At 40.7% G+C, this 21791-nt stretch overlaps 1 protein-coding gene across 2 annotated transcripts; it reads left to right on the top strand.

Annotated features, from left to right (window-relative positions):
* The first annotated feature begins 642 nt into the window (after positions 1 to 642).
* SPTY2D1 (SPT2 chromatin protein domain containing 1) lies at positions 643 to 21098 on the top strand. Of its 2 annotated transcripts, none has more exons than XM_014863267.3 (6): positions 643 to 785; positions 10975 to 11089; positions 11844 to 13367; positions 15097 to 15268; positions 16794 to 16871; positions 17829 to 21098. In XM_014863267.3, exons 3-6 carry the CDS (start codon positions 11921 to 11923, stop codon positions 17920 to 17922), a joined length of 1791 nt encoding a protein of 596 aa, XP_014718753.3. In that variant the 5' UTR covers positions 643 to 785; positions 10975 to 11089; positions 11844 to 11920; the 3' UTR covers positions 17923 to 21098. The 2 variants fall into 2 exon arrangements, with proteins under 2 accessions (XP_014718753.3, XP_014718752.3); XM_014863266.3 differs by lacking the exon at positions 643 to 785 and adding an exon at positions 999 to 1301.
* Positions 21099 to 21791: the final 693 nt, after the last annotated feature.

Here is a 21791-nt window from a genome sequence, read left to right as displayed (position 1 = left end):
TGCTTGCCACACCAATAAACACATACCATTTGCCTTACAGGGAGAAACGCAATCAGGGCCACAACTCAGCATTAAAACTTCAGTTGAAAGAGTAACGCTGAGCAACTTTGTCTAACGTTTTTTAACAGCTTTATTGAGATATGATTTACACACTGTAAAATTCACTTGTTTTAAGTGTACAATGATTTTTTAGTAAATTTACAGTACAACCATCACCACAATCCAGTCTTGGAGCATTTCCATCACACCATAAAGATCTCTACTTTTCCTTTGCAGTCAAACTGGCCTATTCCCACCCTTAGCCCCAGATCTGCCTAATTGGCGTATTTTGCTGAGTCGAGATGATCTTACAGACCCCAGATAATCCAGGACCAGACTCCCAGTGAACATGAACCTGAGGCATATACTATGTATGTGTTATCGGTGAGCCAAGTATGTCCAGGCTGGGTCTGTATGCGAAGAATTCCTTCATTCATCTACTGAGCAAAAGATAACCGGCTGCCCTACTTGAGCTTATTATCTAAATGGGGCAAAAGCGGTAACCGGTGGCCTCTATAAATGGCACGCGTGCATCAGTACAGGAGGTGAACACACAGCATTTGCCAGGACGTGATGAGTAATGTGTATCCCAGAGGACCAGCCAGTGTTGTGTGCGCCTGCGCAGCTTTGCGAGCGCCTAGAAACGAGTAACCGAAACCCCGCTCGAGACCTGGCGGTTCTGCTGTTGGGACGCCGCCGTCTCGGACCTGAGCGTCCACCCGCGACACCCAGCGAACCCAGGCTTGGTAGGTAATCCCCCCACCACTTCGCCTTCCATACCAAGAGCTCATTAGGAGCCCGCAGATCGTCAGGCCGCGCGACAGGACCACCAAGGAATCCGTTCTCCCCCTTAGCCACACCCCGCAGTTTACTAGGCCGCGTTTCCTTGGTCGGTGAAGAGCTTAGTCCCGCCCCTTCAAACTACGTCAGCAGCCACGTACCACGTTTCTACGTGTCTCGAGCCTAAAAGCGGAAGTTACGCACGGACTCGCGAGCGATGCGGCGGACCTGAAAGGATATAGGCCGCGGGAGGAAAGGGGGCGGTCCGACGGCATTGGAAGGCGCCGGAAGTGTTGGTGCTGAGGAGGGGTGGGAGAGGGGTGGGAGAGGGGTGGGCCGGGCAGCTCACTCGGCTGTAGCTGGGCGCCTCGGTAAGGCGCTGTCGCTCCGCTGCGAGATCCTGGTCTCTCCCCTCGGCCAGCATGGATTTCAGGGAAATTCTCCTGATAGCTTCCAAAGGACAGGGTGTCAACAACGTACCGGTGAGTATCAGCTGGGGCGCCGCTGTAGGAGACCCTCATCTTTAAGTTGCGAATGTGTGGCCCGCGGAACTTCCAGGCATCCGCCTATCGGCTCGGGAGGGGACAGACCTGAACGCCTTGTTTCCTTTTCTTGGGCATGTACTACTGGGAACTCGGGGTGAAGGGGGGTTCGAGACACGAGGCGGCAGGGTTTTGCCGGCTCAGTCACCCCTGCAACGAGGACTTGGCGGTTTGGGTGTTTCAGAGTTGCGCGAGAGCTGGTGAGGCCAGCTGTGCCTGGCACATCGTGGAATCTAGCGCTAGTAGTTTCTGGCTTCGGCAGAAACTTCAGCCCAAAGGTTGCGGGAAAACCACATATGTTGGGGAGTTAAGGGGTTTTAGAGACTTGCCCTGATAGCCTTTTGGCTGATTTCCCGCCGGTTTTCCGGTCAAACATTTAGTGGTTTCCCGAACAAGTTCTCTTGATTTGTGGCCCCACCCACTCAGCCAACGAGTTGATTAAATTATCGCCTACCAAAGGGAGAGTATCGCCTTTGGTACTGGGAGGAGAAATTGAGCGGATTCCACGAAATGCTTGGCCAACAGAATGGGTGAGCTAGTTTTCAGCTTCCGTTTACTTGTGGTTTTTCAGATTTGTCTTTGTTTAAAATCTAGGTCCCATTTACTCAGTAATGTTTGCCAGTTCGCTAGTATTCGCAGAGCGGTGCAAGACTTTTAAAATCTTAAGTGCTGAAGTGGGGGAGAGTGCCTGGTTTGCGGCGTTGTTGCTGTTTTGCATAAACTAATCATTTCTGGATCCTCAGTTGGTACCCACAGCACAGCTGTAAACCGATAAATTGCATTGTGATACCTGCGGTTTGAGCACTGAGGTGTAGAACTCAAACAGCTCTCTGTTAAAGTCAATTCAGCTGGAATTTATTGAGCTCTCACTATGTGCTCTGCGTTTCTTGGATTTTTGTATATTGCAATGCTATTTTTTCCCTCTGCTGTGGTTTTCTTGTCTTCTTTTACCCTTTTGAAGATATTGATCTGAACGTAGTAAAATAACTGATAAATAAGTGGTATTCATCAGTTTATTATTTATCTATTGTTCATCTCCCATCTCAAGTACTCTGAATGATCATTCTCCCAGGCCATGAGTCATAAGCGCTGCAGGTTGAAGTTATGGCCTTAAACCTTCGAAACCTTAAGCAAGAGAATTACTTTCTGCATCTGTAAATTTCCTAGACAAAATAATATTGAATCTGGTATCCATACCTCTTTGCATAATTAGGTCCATTTTTCATTCTCGATCTCCCTGAATTTCAGTGGAGGTCAAAGATAGATAATACTAGCTTTGGTGCCCTGGAATATTCTATGGAAGAATCAGAACCAAGTTAGTCATTTCTTATTCTAAAAACCAATAGCTGCTGGGAGAAAAACAGATATTCCTAGAGCAGCGTATGTCTATATTTCAGAATATGTACATTATCTGTCGATCTATCTATGATTGGAATATCAGATTGGAACTAAAAAGGGAAACCGGTAAATAGGTGAGGTCATTTAAAATTTAACAGGTGAATATAGGTGTATATTTTATGAAAGCGTGCTTTTCCCTGCCCACCCCCGCAAAAGTTAGTAAGCTTGAGTAGGTTAGCAGCCTTATAATCCTTAGTTTACATCAGATGAAAGTATGTTACGATAGAGACTATTGAGGAATAGAGCAAGACTGTACGATTTAAATTAAATTTAATCCATGATTTTGCTTTAACTTGATTCAACTAATTATTCTAAGTAATTTTCTTTATCAGCTCAAAGTAAAGCCTTTTAGAGCACACCATCAGTGCAAACAATGGATATAAGGCCCAGGAAAACTGAGCCTTTCTCCAGGATTCTTCTTTTTAAGTTGACACGTTCTTACAAAATATATATATTTTTGGGGAAAAAGGGGAAAGAGACACATTCTTAGAAAATATATATATTTTTAAATTTTGGACATTTGTAAAACATACAGAACGTTAACACATATCTATATGTCCACATCCCATATTTAATACATATTAACATTTTGCCATATTCATATTTTTTAGAAGAAATAAAGCCTAATTGATACTGCTGAAGTGTCTCCCAGCCCCTTATTTCCTTTGGGAAATAGGAATATGTGAAGTATAACACATATAGTATAATAGATTATTATAAAGCAAGAATCCTTATAAACCACCATTCAAGTCAAGAATCAACATTTCAAGCCACACACACACACACACACACACCCTGCTTGACATAGACTTTTATTGATTGATTGACCGTGTGAGAACCACAGGGGCTTTGCAGAATTGACAGCTGTAGCTCCATCCCTCTCTAGTGCTTGGTTCATTTTTTCCTTTTTAGCCAACTTCTGCCCCACCTTCTATTTGGATCTTATCAGAGCTACCATTCAGATTTTAGTCTTCAGAGTTCCTATGTCAGACCTTTGCTACAGAAAGGAAATACAATGACTAGCGTTGATTAGACTAAAATCCAAAGGAGGCTAAAATGTAAAACACCCATACAGCCACTTTGAACTCTTTGCAGGGCTTTATTTTTAAGAGGTGTCTATTGTATCTGGCTTGAGAAGCAATGAACATTTCCCTAGTCAGACATCTTTCTTTTCTTCTCTGTTGTTTCTTTTAAAGAGAGATAGTTATCTTTATAATGTTTTAGTTAAAGGAAGGATTGCATCATGCCTAGAAATATTAAGCACGCTATCATTTCCCGCTGGAAAACTGAATACAAAATAACAGCTGATCAAGTGGTGTAACTAGTCGTCATTAGCTCTGTTTATATTTAAAGGAGAAAAGATATTTTTGGTAAGCTTGCACTTAAGATTTTTCTCCCTGGGTTCCTCTAGCAAAAACAAATTGGTTGTCTTGTTTTGATAGAATAATAGAGCTGAGAATATGGATTCTTGGAGATTTCAAGTAGCTGTAATTGATGGCTTATAGTGTATGAGACACGTTACATGGTCTTTCTCACAGTCAGACTGAGAAAATCATCCCAGACAAGATACTGTAGCTCTGGTGTGACCCTCAAATCAAAAAGTAAAGGGGAAGCCTTCATGTGGTACCAGATATATAAGGATTCGGAGGGCTAGAGCCCCTTGAGGATAAGAAAATATAGGTACTGAAAATGGAACCCAGGGATTTTAATTGAGGTGGCAAATTCAGATGTCTTCAAGGGCCAGGTAGTAAGTTCCTGAAGTAGTCTGGATATAAAATGATAGGTGCCAAGCTCCATGTATTCAAAAGAAGCCTACCATTTGTTACAGTAGTTATATTTCCTTTTAAAGAACAGAAAAAAGTTTCTGCAGGCAGTCCCTTTGTAACCCTTGATCTATGGTGCATTACAACTGGATTGCTCCCCACTCTGGGATCTGAGGATGGCTCTCCAGTACCTGGGGCAGCTTTGGATTTATAGCCTAGAGCAGTACTTCTCAAGCAGTGCTTTAGGGAGAGGGTCCTTTAGAAACTACTGCTCCCACAGAGCTTCTGTTATTTCTCTTCCCCCTCCGTACCTAGAGAATCCCTTTCTGAATAATAATGATAATAACAAAAACAGTTAACATTTATAGTGCTCACTCTGTGCCAGGCACTTTCTCAGCAGTTTATATATTTTAAGTAATTTAATCACCATAATAACCATATAAGGAAGGTTGTTTTACAGATGAGGAAACTGAGACCTGGAGAGACGAAGAAACTTGCCCAAAGTCACACAGCTAATAAGTGACAGGGCTAGTAGTGGTAGAGCAGAGAATCTAATCCAGGCAGACTGGCTCCAGAGTTCTTGCTCTTAATCACAACCCTATGTTGAATAAGGAGTGTGTATTGGATATGGGGTGGTGAGGAATGTTGTCATGTATATAGCCTGAACCCATCCAGCTCCCTACTCCCAACCCCAGCCTAATACAGCCTGGGGCAGTAACTTGTTGGTGTTTCTATGACACTTCTCAGTGTACAATAAAGTCAGATGTCGAAGAGGCAGGTGGAAATTAGGGAATGGCATTTAAGATTGCGGTTAGATCTAGAGATGAAGGTGTTGAGATTAAATTAGAAGTGAGGCATGTTGTAGAGGGAGCACTTTTGGACCCAAGTCAAGAAACCTAGATTCTAATTCGGAGTCTGCTATAAACTGTGTGAGTGACAGCCAATAAATACACCGTTGTCCTTTTGGGGCCATTTCTAACATAGGGGTTGGACTAGAGGATCTGAAGTACCTATCTGATGTTAATTCTATAATCAGCTGTATTTTATAAACATAGTGATAGTCAGTTTTACATTTAACCCCATAGCAATCCTGACTAGCATGCTTTTTGGTTGTTTTATTTTTCACTCACTTAACCACCCAGCTGAGCAAGCCTAATGCAAACCATTGGTTTTCCAGGCCCGCATTCATTCCCTGAGTATGATGCTTTGAGAAGATTTTAGAAATCGAGAGGTGATTATTAAAGTTAAGGATATATTCTTTGAATATTCTTTTTTTTTTTAAGAAGGGGAAGCTCACCCCTAATGTTTTTTTTTCAAGATTGGCACCTGAGCTAACAACTGTTGCCAATCTTTTTTTTTTTCATTCTGCTTTTTCTCCCCAATCCCCCCAGTATATAGTTGTATATTTTAGTTGTGGGTCCTTCTAGTTGTAGTACATGGGATGTCGCCTCAACACGGCCGGATGAGTGGTGCCATGTCCGCGCCCAGGATCCGAACCAGACAAACCCTGGGCCGCCGAAGCAGAGTGCGCGAACTTAACCACTGGGCCACGGAACCGGCCCCTTCTTTGAATATTCTTAACTTCTAATTCTCACCAATCATAAATCTCTAATGTAAAACGCTCAGGAAATTTTATATTTTCTACAATTACAATAATATGTTATCTCCTGAGTGAAGAACGGCTTTTAAGAAGGGATTGACTCTTGAGTCCAGTATAACATATTTGGTGAACACATATTCCCAGACTGAAAGCTCCTTATTTTCTTAATCAGACCGTGACAGTATAGTTTCAATGCAAGGAACACATATGTTCAAAGTGTCTTAATGTTTTCTAGGTCTTTGGGCTTCAGAATTACAAATCTTGGCAAAATCTCTGATGCTGTATTTAAATGGCAGAAGCTTCACTATTGTGGATCATTCATTGGGGTCCCACAGAGTGACTGAATTGGCTTGCAGTATAATAAAATGGATACACTTAGGATAAAAGAAACTCTTGTCCAGCTGCTTTTCATAAAGCTGAAACAATGAAGCAGCCTGGTGCCTTGAATCAGATTCAGATTTGATGGGTGCATCTTTATGTGCTGCTGCCAGAGCTAAATGTGACCATCTGATGCAGGAGAAAGTGCCAAATAATCCTTCTGCCTTATTATATAGAATATAATGTAATCCCAGCCTGAGGCTTTTTTTTTTTTTTTAAACATGGTTCTCTACTAGGGGTTGGGGAGTGTCTAGTAAAATACTCTGTTACAACAAATCTTTTGATGTGCGGGCTTGACTGCAACTCCTTTTTCAAAGGTCTAGCCTGCTCGCTGCTCGATGTTAGGAAGATCTATAGTGATACCTGAGAGAAATGAAAACACATATTCACACAAAAACTTGTACACAAATGTTCAGAGCAGGATTATTCATAATAGCCAAAAAGTAGAAACAATCCAAATATCCAGCAACTGATGACTAGATAAACAAAATGTGGTATATAGCCATACAATGAAATATTATTCAGCCATGAAAAGGATTGAAGTACTGATACACATTACAACACAAACCTTGAAAACATGATGCTAAGTGAAAGAGGCAAGACACAAAAGGCCACTGTATCAGTCAGGGTTCTCCAGAGAAACAAAACCAATAGCATTTCTTTTACGGAATTGGGTCACTTAATTGTGGGGGCTGGCAAATCTGAAATTTGTGGGGCAGGCCAGCAGTCTGGAAACTCAGCTGGGTTAATGCTGTAGTCTTGAGGTAGAATTATTTCTCCAAGAAACCTCTTTTTGCTCTTAGGCCTTCGCTTGATGATGCCTGCCCACATCGTAGAGGGTCATCTGCTTTACCTAAAGTTAGCTGATTGTAGATATTAACCACATCTGCACAACACCTGGATTGGTGTTTGATTAAATAACTGGATATTATAGCCTAGCCAAGTTGACACACAGAACTGGCCATCACAGCCACATATTGTATGATTCAGTTTTTTTCTTTCAAAGTTTTTATTTGAGCCAAAATAATACACTTCAAGTTATTAGAAAAGTCAATACTGACAATAGAATAAAATTATATTACCACTATTTAAATTTACTTACATAATTATAAGTAAATTTACTTACATAAATTGTCATTTTTAGAGTTCTAGGTATATTCTATTTTAACTCTAAAATAATTAAAATGATACCTTTTCTGAAACATTTAATAGTCATAGAAACTAATTTCTTAATTTTATTTGAGCCACAGAAATAGTTATAATTTCTCAGTTCAAGGATGTTAGGAACCAACTTACAGAACATTCAGCAAAAGATAGTCTCTTGGCCTTTGAAGGTGTCTTATTTCCAGACTTAATATTAGAGTCAAGTAAAAATTAAAAGGGTTTTCAAAATGGAGAAATCTTATGTATTTTGCATAATCACTTAACTGTATAGTTATTTATCTATAGTCTATAGATTTTACCTTATTTTTTTTTGCCCCAGATTTCTAGGTTTTGACCTAAACTTTGTCTAAGAGAATATTTTAGTATTCTCCTGATAGCTGCTTTTGAGTGCATTTTCAAGCTACAGAGGATGTAAGAAACCATTAATTATGACTCAGCTCATTCAGTAAATAAGATTAAGCTTCATCAAGTAGGACCTTGCTCTACTTAAAATATTTCCTAGCAGACCCATGAAATAAGGCATTTTATAGATTTATTGAATTGCTTCTGCATCATAGGGACAGGACAAAAGGACTGCAAAATTGTTGGGGTAAATGTGAGGCCAGCTTAATAAGTATCCTTAAGGATTAGAAGTGTTAAAAAAAAAAAAAAAAAGCTGAATTTGATGGGGCTGGCCCTATGGCCGAGTGGTTAAGTTCACGCACTCGCTGCACGCGGCCCAGTGTTTCATTGGTTCGAATCCTGGGTGCGGACACGGCACTGCTCATCAAACCACGCTGAGGCAGCGTCCCACATGCCACAACTAGAAGGACCTATAACGAAGAATATACAACTATGTCTTGGGGGGCTTTGGGGAGAAAAAAGGAAAAAAATAAAATCTTTAAAAAAAAGCTGAATTTGAAATTGGCATGCAAATTGATGGAAATAGGCGTATACTTTGAAAAAAGCTAAAAGTAATCTTTACAGTTCTCTTCTGAGTGAATCTCAGAATCCCATCCCTTGTTTCTTCCTCGTGTTCTGCCTTTCCTGTGTTTATGTTCCTTAGTTGCTGTTTCCTAAAATGCGGTACATATACCTCTGGCTCTACCAAGAGTTTAGGTGATACACAAATATTTTTATTCTAATAGTTATATATTTTAAAAAAAGTTATATATTTTGATATGATTTGGAAAAATATAACTAGCCTTTCAAGCCAGTCATTTCATTGATATCATTCCTTGAGGTAAAGCTGTAATAAGTCATGGTGTGAGGTCTATGTATTTTCTTAAAATTAGTAAATAATAATACCGGTGATTTACTAAAAGGGCAAAAATCATGAAGTAGGTATGTGAAAGACTGAAGCTTAGTAAACACTCTGTTAAACTGTGCCCCATTGACACTGTTGTTTTCCCTTTGGGTGTCCATATTCAGTTGACAGTAGTTTTTCTACTAGTCACATCCCATTACCTATGGCTTGAAATCCCAGGTTAGGAAGAAAGATGTCTGTCCTGAAATCAAGTTAAGAAGTGCTCATTGCTGTAATATCTAGTTAACAAACCAATTCTATTTTAAATAATTAACACTAATGTGTATATTGGCATTTTTCTGGGGGAAATCCTGTATAAGCTTTGATTTGGCAGGTGGATCTATGGGCTATATAGTTGGCAGGAAAATCTTAAATCTTGGCAACAAAAAAAATCCACGCCTCCTCCTCTTAGAAGTGTGCGTGATGGGGTGGAGGGAGTGTGTGCCTCTGCTAAGGAGTCTGTATATGTCCTTTGCAACTTGAATCATATTCTTGGTGGCTATTCCTTTATGAGAATCTGGGCTTCTTGTGGATAAGGCCTTTGTCTGAGGCTCTTGTAAACCAGGGCAATTTTATACATCTGGTTAGGTAAGCAAGTCTCTCTCCTCACTCTCCCTTTCCCTCTCCTTTTCTCCTTTAAATGTTGGGCCCCAATCCACTATGGAAATTGTCTACAACTAAATTTACAGAGATGTGGACTTATTAAAGGTTCTCATTGTGACCCAGCCAGGGTGACTGGGCAGGGAGCCTGGATGCTCTGTCTTGGGATTTCTCTGTCTGGGATGTGTCAGGTCTCAGCATTGCTGTCACGCAGGATTCGCAGGTTGGATTAGGGCCTGCTTCCTTGGCCAGCTGCCTCACTGGTAGCCTAACTTAGCTGAAACGTCCAGCCTGTTTCAAGATGCCGTGTATTTGGCAACCTCAGAGTAAGCATGGATCCTTTGGCTTTCCTCCAGGAATTTCGTGCATATTTTGGGAGTCATTTCTTTGCTTCCTGAATAGCTCAATTTGTTCTCAGAAGTGAGTATTTCTTTTTTAACTAGTACAGCAACAGGTTCAGTGGATAAGAATGTCATCCACCTAACAAGATGAAAGAGGGAGAGCACTTTAAAAACCCTATTTCCTAGCCCATAATTTAATGTGGGATGGTCCTAGAGATGAATCATCCTGGTCTGAGTTATTAGCTCTGTTATCATACTTCCATAAAAATAGATACTTATAAAATGGAAATATTTTTCCTTTCATAGTTCAAATTAACAGTATTCTAGTTTTAGTCATTTCCCAATTCAGTTACACAAAAAAGTGAAACCCAGAGAAATACCATCTGTGCCAGAATAATGTTAGCACTCTTTGGGTGATATGGAAACCTGTCTAAAAGAGTTTGTGTGGCAAATTACTATTTAATAAACATAAGAGCTACAGCTCAAGGTTACAGAGAATTCGTCTCTTCTTGCTGCTTAGATTTCTTTGAAATACTTTTTAACTCTGATTTGCCACCAGCCTTTGCTTACCGTCAAAGTAAAATCTCAGTGTTTTGTGTTGTAAGCAAAATAACCTATGAAGCTATGAGTCCCTACTAGAAGATCATCTAGAGTAGGGTAATCAGAGAAATCACTGGTCAGTAGTAGTTTTTTCTGCTTGTTTGAAAATTTTGAAGAAGGCTAATTTTTTAAATCAGAATTTTAAAACACTCGATCTGTTCTAAGTGGTGATTTTTTTAGTCCCCCTATCCAGGTACCTTTTTGGGAAAATAGTCTGCAAATAGTATTTCTCTAAATTGTTGATTTATGCATTATTTGGGATGTTACAAAGCAACTCTCCACCTAAAAAGAGTCCTTCATAATCATATTTAGCCTGAAATTTTATGGCTAAGCTTTGATGTGGGTTATGTGATCTCGTAATTATTCAGAATAGGTTTTCAGTCAACATTGAAATCTCTCTATTGCTTGGCACAGTGCCTTACACCTAATAGACGATGTATTTTTAAAGTTGAATTGCTTATAAGTTTTATGTTTTTATTTTTAGAAAAGATATAGTTTGGCCGTGGGGCCTCCCAAAAAAGATCCAAAAGTTAAGGGTGTCCAGTCAGCAGCCGTACAGGCTTTTCTCAGAAGAAAACAAGAGGAGGTCAGACGAAAAGGTATGTATCCGTAGCCTTGTTCTCAATTTTAAAGTCTGCCACCTTCACAACTAGCTCATACTTAACCAGTGGATGTTTGTAATAACATAACAGGCTAATGGATTTGTTGTATATGTGTCTTAGTCAACTGTATTTATACCATTTACATATTCTTATGGTGATCATTTGCATGGATATTATCTTTTATTCTTTCTTAAAAGCTTTTTCGGGATAGTGGCAATGTCTTCTAATTGGCCATGGCACGTCCCCAATGAGAACTCCATTCTGAATCTGCTTCTACCTATTTTGTATTTTAATTGTCTAAAAATTATTTTTAAGAGTGCTATCTAAAAGGTTAAAATAGGGACAATTTTGAAAAACCAGTAAACTCAAGAAGTAGTTTTACTTCATGCAGATGTTAAGGAAACTGATTCAATAAGTTTAAGTATTCACTGATTCATAATAACAGTTGCTAAGTGGGTACTAATGGTCCCTTCAACTTGGTATATTTATTTGGTATGAACTATTTTCTATATTTAAAGCTAAAAGCCAAGTCTCTCACTTGCTTAGTCATATAGAAAAACCCATATGTGGCCCACTCATTATGTAAAGATGACTCAATTGATACTTGCTCGAATGACTTCCTCATTTGATTCCTAGATGTCTTTAAACTGTAACTTGAATGTTGCTCGTGTTTGGGCCATGTGCTAACTTCAGATGAACATACTGTTATCTTGAGACCTGAAATAATATGTTCCTGTTTGCTCCCTTTTAGCCTTAGAAGAAAAAAAGAGAAAAGAAGAACTAGTGAAAAAGCGAATTGAGCTAAAACATGACAAGAAAGCAAGAGCTATGGCCAAGAGGACAAAGGATAATTTCCATGGCTACAATGGAATTCCTGTTGAGGAAAAGTCAAAGAAGAGGCAGGTGGTGGAAAGCCACACTAGCCAGGGAACAGACCAAGAGTACGAGATGGAAGAAGAGGATGAATACTTAGAATATAATCAAGCAGAGTCAGAGTATGAGGAAGAGCAAGAACCTCCCAAAGTTGAAAGCAAACCAAAGGTCCCCGTTAAAAGTGCCCCACCACTCATGAACTTCACTGATCTGCTGAGGCTGGCTGAGAAAAAGCAGCATGAACCAGTGGAGATTAAGGTAGTGAAGAAAACAGAAGAACGGCCTATGACTGCAGAGGAACTTAGGGAGCGAGAATTTCTTGAACGAAAGCATAGGAAAAAGAGGCCTGAGACAGATGCGAGACTACCTCCAATCAAAAAGGCACCCTCTCAGAAAGACAGTGTGGGCACAAAACTTAGCAAGGTTTCTGGGGACAAGCATCCTTCTTCCAAGGGTACTCCCCTTCCTCATGCTGAGAAGAAATCCAGACCCAGCATAGGGAATGACAAACACTTAGGTTTGTCTTCATCCAAATCCATGCCAGGAGAGAGGACCAAAGCAGGATCTGGCAAATGCTCCCAACCCTCGCTTCGTGAGGGCCATGACAGACCTGTCTTCAATGGGGCTGGAAAGACCCACTCAAGCACCTCTTCACCACATGTCCCAAAGACTCCTGCTAAAGGGACTCAGAAATCTGCTACTGAGCACAAAGCCAAAAAATCTCCTCCCTATCCTAGCCATTCCAGGCCTGGGCCCACGGTCACCCCACACAATAAGGCTAAGAGTCCAGGTGTCAGGCAGCCAGGCAGCAGCTCCAGCTCAGCCCCTGGGCAGCCCAGTGCAGGAACTGCCCGGCCCACACTTAGTTCTGGCCCCCTGCCCAGGCGCCAGAATGGCAGCTCCAGCTTAGGACCTGAGCGATCAGTCAGTGGGACCAAGAAGCCAGCCAGTGACTTGCATCCCTCTGGACGGATAGTCAGTGGTACACGTGGCCCTGGACGACCTGTAAGCAGCTCAAGTGGTCCTGGGCGACCCATGAGTGGCTCGGGTGGTTCTGGGAGACCTGTGGGCAGCTCTGGTGGCCCTGGGCAGCCTGTGAGCAGTCCACGTGACCTTCAACGACCAATGAGCGGCTCAGGCCCCCTTGGGCGGTCAGTGAGTGGCCCTGGGCGATCAGTAAGTGGCTCGGTTCCAGCTGGACGGACTTTCAGTAGTTCAGGGCCTGGAAGACCAGTGAGCAGCTTGGGACCTGGGCGAACAGTTAGTAGCTCAGGTCCCCCCCTGAAGCCCAAGTGCACTGTTGTCTCAGAAACAATTTCTTCCAAGAATATCATTAGCCGGTCCAGCAATGGACAGATGAATGGAATGAAGCCTTCCTTAGCTGGCTACAGATCTGCCCAAGGTAAAATTGCCTGTCACCCTAAGAGTATGTATTTGTCACCAGGAAATTGGAAAGAATACTTTGTTTCCCACAACCAGAGACTCTGTGAACTCGTCTCTGTGCTAATGTCCTCTTGTGTTGACAGAATCCTGATGTTTTGTCTTTCCTGTGCCTGAGAGTTCCTTTAGTGATCATAGCTTGGGAAAGGCTTTAGAAAGAGACTTATCTCGGGCCCTCCGTGTTCACCTCTGTAGTGCCTTCCAGTACAATAAACCTAGCTATGCGATTTGTAAGACAGGGTGAGTGTGTATGCTCTGTATGGTTCATTGAATGAATTCACCTTTACCTTTTCAGGACTAGAGAGACGTGTCTTCAGGGATTGGAGTGTATTTCTCAGCTTCAAGCCTTTTCGTGCATTATTTATTCGTCAAATATTTCAGTACTCACGATGTGCCAGGAACTGTTTTAGCCTGCCCTTGTGATTCTCCTCCTTATAGTGGGCAACATCAAGGTCCTAGCTACTAGTCCTTTAGGAAGCTACTGTCCCAAAGTATGGGATCATTGGTGGTACCTACTAGCTGCTAGGTCATAGTTTTTCATGGTAATAAGCATTTGTTAAAGCATTTGTTAGGCACCATGGAGAATATAAAAAGAAACGAAAGACAGGATTCCATTTTTGATTGACACAACTGGGGACAGAGGATGCTACTGGCATCCAGTAGACAGAGCCCAGAGATGCTGCTATTACTCTACATTGTCAAGACAGCCTCCTCACGCAAAGACTTATCTGCCCAAAGTGTTAGTAGTGCTGAAGTTGAGAAACTCTGAGCTAAGGAGACAAGCCACACAGAATAACAAAAGGAGTGTCTGTAATCAAGGACTAGAAAGCAGTTGTTCCCAGATGCTGGCCTATTGATCAATGCCTGTCTTTTGCAGATTTTTTAATCAGTCTTGGCAAAATGACAAAAGTAAGGATAATGTAATGAGTTTTTCTTAAAGTCAGACTTACTCAGTTTAAACAGTTATCCATGATTCTGAGAATCTTTCATACTTTGTTGGGCTTTTAAAAATTTAATGAAATTATGGTGATACTAAATGGTTGGCTGCCACCTTTGGTGTCTTTTCTTGGCAAAAATAAAAGTTAGTGATCCTATAGCTATTAATGATTTTTTAAAGAAATTTTATCAGTCTTCTTTTTTTTTTTTAAGGTATGCTTTTTTTGGTGAGGAAGATTGGCCCTAAACTAACATCCATTGCCAATCTTCCTCTTTTTTTTTTTCCTCCCCAAATCCCCAGTACGTAGTTGTATATCCTAGTTATAGGTCATTCTAGCTTTTCTATGTAGGACACCGCCACAGCATGGCTTGATGAGTGGTGTGTAGGTCTGTGCCCAGCATCTGAACTGGCAAACCCCGGGCCGCTGAAGCAGAGCATGCAAACTTAACCACTCAGCCATGGGGCCGGCCCCTTATGAGTCTTTTAAATCCAGGAGAATGGGAACTACTAAGCTAGAAAATTTAGCAGACACTTCCAGTAAGCCTTGCGATAAAGAGGAATTCTGTTCTTTGTGGATAATGTGAAGCAGGAGGGATGATGTAGTAGTGACTGCATGCTCTGGGCCAGCTGGCCACCTCTGGTTTTGGAGGTCACCATCTCAATGAGTTTTCCAAATCCCAGCTTACATAGAACTTGGCTGGGAATATTTTCAATTTTAATGCCTGTTTATAAATAATGGTGTTTCTATTCTTAGGTCCTCAAAGGCCTCCCTTCCCTAGTGGTTACAAAAGGCAGCGAGAATATGAAGAGGAGGAAGATGATGATGAATATGACTCTGAAATGGAAGATTTTATTGAAGATGAAGGAGAACCTCAGGAAGAAATATCCAAGCACATTAGAGAAATCTTTGGCTATGACCGAAAAAAGTAAGGCTGAAGAAGATTTGGATATATACACTTTTTATTTTTTATTTAATTCATTCATTTTTTGAGGAAGATTAGCTCTGAGCTAACATCTGCCGCCAATCCTCCTCTTTTTGCTGAGGAAGACTGGCCCTGAGCTAACATCCATGCCCATCTTCCTCTACTTTATAGGTGGGACGCCGGCCACAGCATGGCTTGCCAAGCTGTGCCATGTCTGCACGGGGGGGATCTGAACTGGGGAACTCTGGGCCGCCGAAGTGGAACGTGCGAACTTAACCCTGCGCCACCAGGCCGGCCCCTACACATTTTATTTTGAATAATTGATGCTCTGGGGAAAAATAAACATTAATAGTAGAGGCATCAAATACAATTCCTAACTAGGAATCTTTGGATGATTGTTTAGATTTACTCTTTTGGCACTTAATTAATTCAGAATTATTTGTGTAGTTACTTGCATGAGGGCCCAAAAATGTCCCTTTTTCATCTGTTGTCCTTATATATATTTAGTGAGAGTGAAGCAGCTTGGTGTAGTAGAAATAGATTGGCTGTGAAATCAGAAAGACATCCACAGAGCTATGTTGAAAGCTGGTCTGATCTGACAGCTGCTTTTCTTTGGTATAAAAAGCTTGGCTACTCACAAGTGTGGTCCCTGGACAGCAGTATGGGATGACGTTACCTGGGAGCTTGTTAGAGATGCAGGCTCCTGGGCCTCACCTCAGATCTACTGGATCCAAATCGGCTTTATAAGGTTCCCAGGCAATTCATAGGCACATTAAAATTTGAGAAGCACTGGTATAGAGGAGAGATCAGAGTCTGAATGGAAGTCCCACCACTTACTAACTGGGTAACCGTGAGTAAATTATTTTTAGATTGGCATTTGCAAGGATTGCATGAGGTAGTATATATGTGAAACAGAAGGGTCTTAGCACAGTGCCTGACGGTCAACATGGCTACCGCCTTCGAGCCATGGCTATGAGAAGTTAGAAGGCAATCTGAAGAAAAGGCCTTTTTTTAAAAGACATTAAGTAGAAGAAAAAAAACTGGATTAAAAATTAGATCTAAAAATCTAATCTTAGTGTCATTAGCTAGCGATATGTTCTTGGTCAAGCCATTGACTTGTCTGCTTCAGTCTCCTCTGTTCTAAAATCCTTCCCTACCTCATGATGGTCATGAAGCTCAAATGAGATTAATATATACAAAGTATTTTTCATGTATCTTATGCTTTCAGGATTTTGGTATAAACTCGTATAATTTGCAGTGAGTCAGCTGAGTAAGCACTGTTGGATTGGAACATTCATCTTCACTGGTACCTTCTGGGAGTAATAAGGGCTCATTTATTTTGTCTTTACTTCAGAAACCCACCTCTATCCATCTCTGCCCTCTTCACTCCCTGCCAAGCAAAGAGGAGTAATCCTAAGTGTATGTTTGATTTAGGTATAAAGATGTTGATTTTAAAAACAGGAGGATGCAGTTCCTTTAGAAAATGGAATTTTTGTTCTTTTTAACAACTTTGATTTCCTCTTATCAGATACAAAGATGAAAGTGATTATGCCTTACGTTACATGGAGAGTAGCTGGAAAGAGCAGCAGAAGGAAGAAGCAAAGAGGTAAGTGCAGAGCCTCGCACGTTCGTGCGGACGCGGCCTGAGAGTCCTTTCTGTTTGCTGCTTCCGTTGCACCACTGGGAGCAGGGCTTCAGGCCATGCAGTTCTGAATTCCAGCCGTGATGACTTGCTGGGGGGCTTTAGATAAATTCCTTAGCCTTCCTAAATCAGTTTTCTTATCTGTAAAATGAGAATATACTGTTTCTACTCACTGGGTACTGCGAGGATTCAGATGGTGCGCACACGTTGCCTGGCGCAGGGCCTCCCCCGTGCAGGCACACAGTAAATGTGCAGCGTGCGCTTGTTTTCCCTTTCCCCATCCTTAATTCCCTTCACACATCAGACACGTCTCGTCCTGCTAACCTGTCCACTGCTGGCCACAGAGACCTGATTTGTGATGTGAAATTCCCTCTGACTCCTGTTTGGCTACCTGATAGCAAATTAATGATGGTTTTTCGGGTAGGGGTAGCAAGTGATTACTTGGTTTATAATAGTAATTTGGGGAAATAATTCACCTCAGTCTCAAGCCAGAACATTAAAACCTCTTTCTCCCTCTGGTCTTCCCTCCTGTAATGAGTTAAAATATCAAACTGAAGTGTTGAGAAGGGACAAAAATAGAATGTTACTTTATTTTTTGAATAAATGTTTCTTGTTCTTTATTTTTAAGCACTGTCGAGACAAACAATTTATATTTTATTACTTTAATGGGAATATTGGTGTTTTGTGTTGAGGTTGTATGTGAGGTCTTTTTTCCACTATAATTTTAGTCAGTGGCAGTAGCTTCTGGTAAAAATATTCCTGTTAGTCTGTTTTCAATGGTAAAGCCTTAAGGCATTTTGAGGGCATCAGCACTCCTTGTGAGCTCCCAGTAGAAATTTCATTGTTGCTTTTTAAAGAAGGTGGTAATTTCACTTATACTGACAAACACCCTCTCCCCCCCCTTTTTTTTTTTTTTAACAGTTTAAGACTAGGTATGCAAGAAGACTTGGAGGAAATGAGACGTGAAGAAGAAGAAATGAGACGTCGTAAGGCCAAGAAGCTGAAGAGGCATTAGCTGCTGCTTTTATTTATTTTTGTGAAATTCTGGAGACACTCTGCTGCAAGGACTTGCTGCCTTCAGACTGAAGAAGCCCCCTTAGCATTTTAGATTTATACTTGGGTACTCAAGGAGAAGGAATGTATACTGTCATTTGCAGGCTGTCATTTGAGCATAAAGTATTTTCGGATACTTTCCAGGGTGAAATCTGTAATGCAGATGATATAATGCCCAGTGAGTGCTCTTATCAAGTTAACTGTCCACAGGTGCCAGCCTTGATCCTGATGAGCTATGCACTCTAATGTGGGGCCGCTCACCAGTCAGCCGATCTTATATTATTCCTTTGCTACTTTAAAAAGGAAAAAAAAAGGATTGCCTCTTGACTTACATAATTCTGCTGATGTGTGAGTAGGGCTCTGCCCGGCTCCCAATCAAACTTTCTTTGTCTTTTTATGAGGAACCTGGCCCTTCCATGAATGTTGCCAGCAATAAAGTGACCTGTCCTAATCTATGTTTGGATTGAGAACTTGAAAATGTGGACTTTATAATTATCATATGGATGTCATCTCTGTGACTTTGAAGTAAAAAGTAGAATAAATTATATTGTATTCTGCATTTTTCATGGATTGGATGCTGAGCATTCTTATTCACTAATTTAGGTGATTAGGCAATTAACAAAAATCTTTCCAAGTTAAAATACATGTCATTTAGTATAAGAATATTCTTTTCCAAGTTTTCCTTTTAGATTTACTGTTATGTTGGCTGTAATGTAAAATAGACAAGGTCACTGTGCTGATTTTTATCTAAAAATTCATTTTTATATTGAAGAAAAAATATTTTATTCAAACATTAGACTTGGAAGAGGAATACTTTAAAAGATGAGGAGGTAACATGTGAGGCTCCCTCTTCTCCATGCCCCTCCCCCAGGAAAAGATATTTTGGAATCCAAGGTGCCCTTGTACCTCTTGATGTTAACGGCTGCATTTTTATCTTCAATTCCTTAGCAATTAATGGCAAAAACCAAAAACTAAATTCACGTGTCTCAAGAGCACCACCTTCTCTCTTTGCCCATGTTGCACTTTTATTTCAAACTATGCACTGTGAAGAGATGTTTTCCCAGGTAGAAAACGATGTTCCCTACTACTGGTGTTCTACTGGGCTGTGGAACTTTCTTCATTTTCACCTTCAAGTCATATCTATAGACTTGATAGCTCTTAAGCCTCAAGTCCAGGCAATTCCAATCAGGCTGAACTGTGTTCTGGCTGGAGAGAAACCAAGTCTCAAGGAAAATCAACAGAAAATGAGATATGATGATGCCAGAGAGCATTTGTCTTTGATTCTAAATGTGGAGGGTTCGGGACAGTGGGACATAAGCTTGTAATGAGCATTGGCTATCTGAAGCCATTGGACAGGGGGGATTAGGAAGTTGGAGAGGTTGTCCTACAGAGAATCCTTACTCTTCAACAGGTCCAAAAGTTGTTTTGTGTATTCCTTTTTATCCATAAAGCTTCCTTTATTCTTCAGATTTGGGTATTACAGGTTACCAATGTTCACCTCCCTTAATGGGACAACCATATGACCCAGTCCCTTAAGACTCGGACTGATTTTGAATTGAATTTCAAACTTTGAAAGTGCAAGGATTTAATTTTGAAGTTGAATCCTATGAAATGTGTCTTCATCACTAGGAATAACACCCTTCCTAATGCTCCACATAGAACTGTTACTGGTGGCAGAAAACGCTATTGACTGCCTCTCACCCAGCTCAAATACCCTCAGTGAAACTAACGGGAGTGTGATGTTCCATGTAGTAAAACAGGTTTGGAATGTTATTTCCTTTGCTGTCACTTATTTTTTTTTTTTTCAAAAGTTGTTTTCTTGGATATATTTCTTTCAATATTCAGACTCTTTGAAGTCTGTAATTACAATCAAGTGCTTGTCATGGCTGAAAGAGTTCTGGTGGCTCAAAGTTTACTAGCACTTTACTCTGATGTTGTGCAGTTATTTGTACAGAAAGGCACCAGTGTGCTAGATACAAGTTGCAGAGCTTGGTAGAAGAGTCCCTATTTGTCCGTCACTTCTGAGTGCATTTCTTGTAAAGTACAAGTGTTTATTTTAGTATTCTTCATCAGCATTATAGAAGGGCACTTCTGTAGCTCATTAAAAACAAAAGTTCTGAGTAAGTCTGTTAATCTTGGCCTTGTTTCCAAATCGTGTCTTCCATTTTGTTCTGCAATTCCTGACCACTCTTACAAGAAGCTCACAAATCCTTGAAGAAACTGGAATAGGCTGTTATTTTGTCAAGGTTTACAAATTGCTTGATTTTTAATGTATCCTCTACTGTTTGATTTTCAGATTTTATTAATTCAATATTTAATAAGATGTGCCTTTTATTGGGTAATGTTAATTCACGAATGTAGTGATGTTATTTCACGATTGTAATAATGTTACATGATCAATGGGTGTGGCATTCTCCAACAGGTGATGTGAAAGGAAAGTAGTTTTCATAAAACTCATACGGCTCTGATTGCACAGTCCTGCTTGCTTTTGATGTTTCTATGTCAAAGCAAAGGGCACTTTCTTTCAAGGCTACTTTCAGAACTTTATATTTTCTCTAAACTATAAATGCAATTATGTCCATTTGGAGGCCAGGGTACCACATGTCACAGGCAGCCTTACATGTGTGCCATGAGAAGTTTCAAAGACTGTTAACAAAAAAGAAAGTCTGTGGGAACTCAAAATTTCATTTTTTTAATGTAATCCCCAAGATTTTCTCCAAGAAATAAATTACTGTTTTGTATTTTGTAACTTAAAAGCAGCTATAAGTACATTTCTGAGATATAGCAGGAGACCAAAACATGTTTGGAAAGAGAATAAATATATGAAGAGAGACTGGTTGGTTTATTTTCACTGTGCTGAATATATTAGACTACTATTTATTTTGTGAGTGGATGTGATGAAATAAATATTCAGGTGTTTAGTGTATGATTAAGAGTGGGATATAGATTTCTTTGGAGTTATTAAATCCATCATGTCTTTTACATAATGGACAAATCAAGTTTAAAAAAATTTCCATAGTTTAGCTTGTTTTCTGGTGCTGTTTGACCTGCAAGAGAATCTACTTTTGCATACACAGGTGAAAGTTTTGCAATTTATGTATAAAAGAAATTGTAGGCATTAAAAATATTTTATTGATATTTTCACTGGTTTGCATTTATTTACCAAAACTCAGATATTCCTTGCTTCATCATCCTGAACATTTTTCCAGCTAGAAACCCCAGGAGACTCAGCAGACTTTGGAGACGGGCTTTGCCTCCTTACACAAACCCCTCTGTTCGTTCTCCCTCACACAGTCATGTCTGCTCAGCCCCTACCACTCAAACCTTTCCTCTCCCCTACCACCAGCTTAGAGAACTGTTCTGCTGTCAGGCACCCAAGTTAGGAGACTGTTTGCAGGTATACTCGGTATATAGTTCCCCTTGTCAAGAAAATGAGCAGGTTCTGGTCCCCTATCATAAAAAGAGCCTGAAATGGCTGAGAAGCTATGAGGCAAGTGGGCACAGCCCTGCAGCCAGAGAATGGAGGCACTTAATGGAATGTGTTGAGTCTAGGTCATATAAGTAGTATTCTAAGAGATGCTAGTATCCTAGATTCAGAAATTACGAAGTTTTGCTTGTGGATTTTGAATTTTCTTTTCATAAAAAATAAAAAGGGTAATCCGGGGCTGGCCCCGTGGCCGAGTGGTTAAGTTGGCGCGCTCCGCCGCAGGCGGCCCAGTGTTTCGTTGGTTCGAATCCTGGGCGCAGACATGGCACTGCTCAACAAACCATGCTGAGGCAGCATCCCACATGCCACAACTAGAAGGACCCATAACGAAGAATATACAACTA

The sequence above is a fragment of the Equus asinus genome, chromosome 20 (genome assembly GCF_041296235.1).
Source record: "Equus asinus isolate D_3611 breed Donkey chromosome 20, EquAss-T2T_v2, whole genome shotgun sequence".
NCBI classification, from domain to species: domain Eukaryota; kingdom Metazoa; phylum Chordata; class Mammalia; order Perissodactyla; family Equidae; genus Equus; species Equus asinus.
The sequence above is the reverse complement of the archived record's forward strand: the minus strand, read 5'-3'. Positions and strand labels throughout refer to the sequence as shown.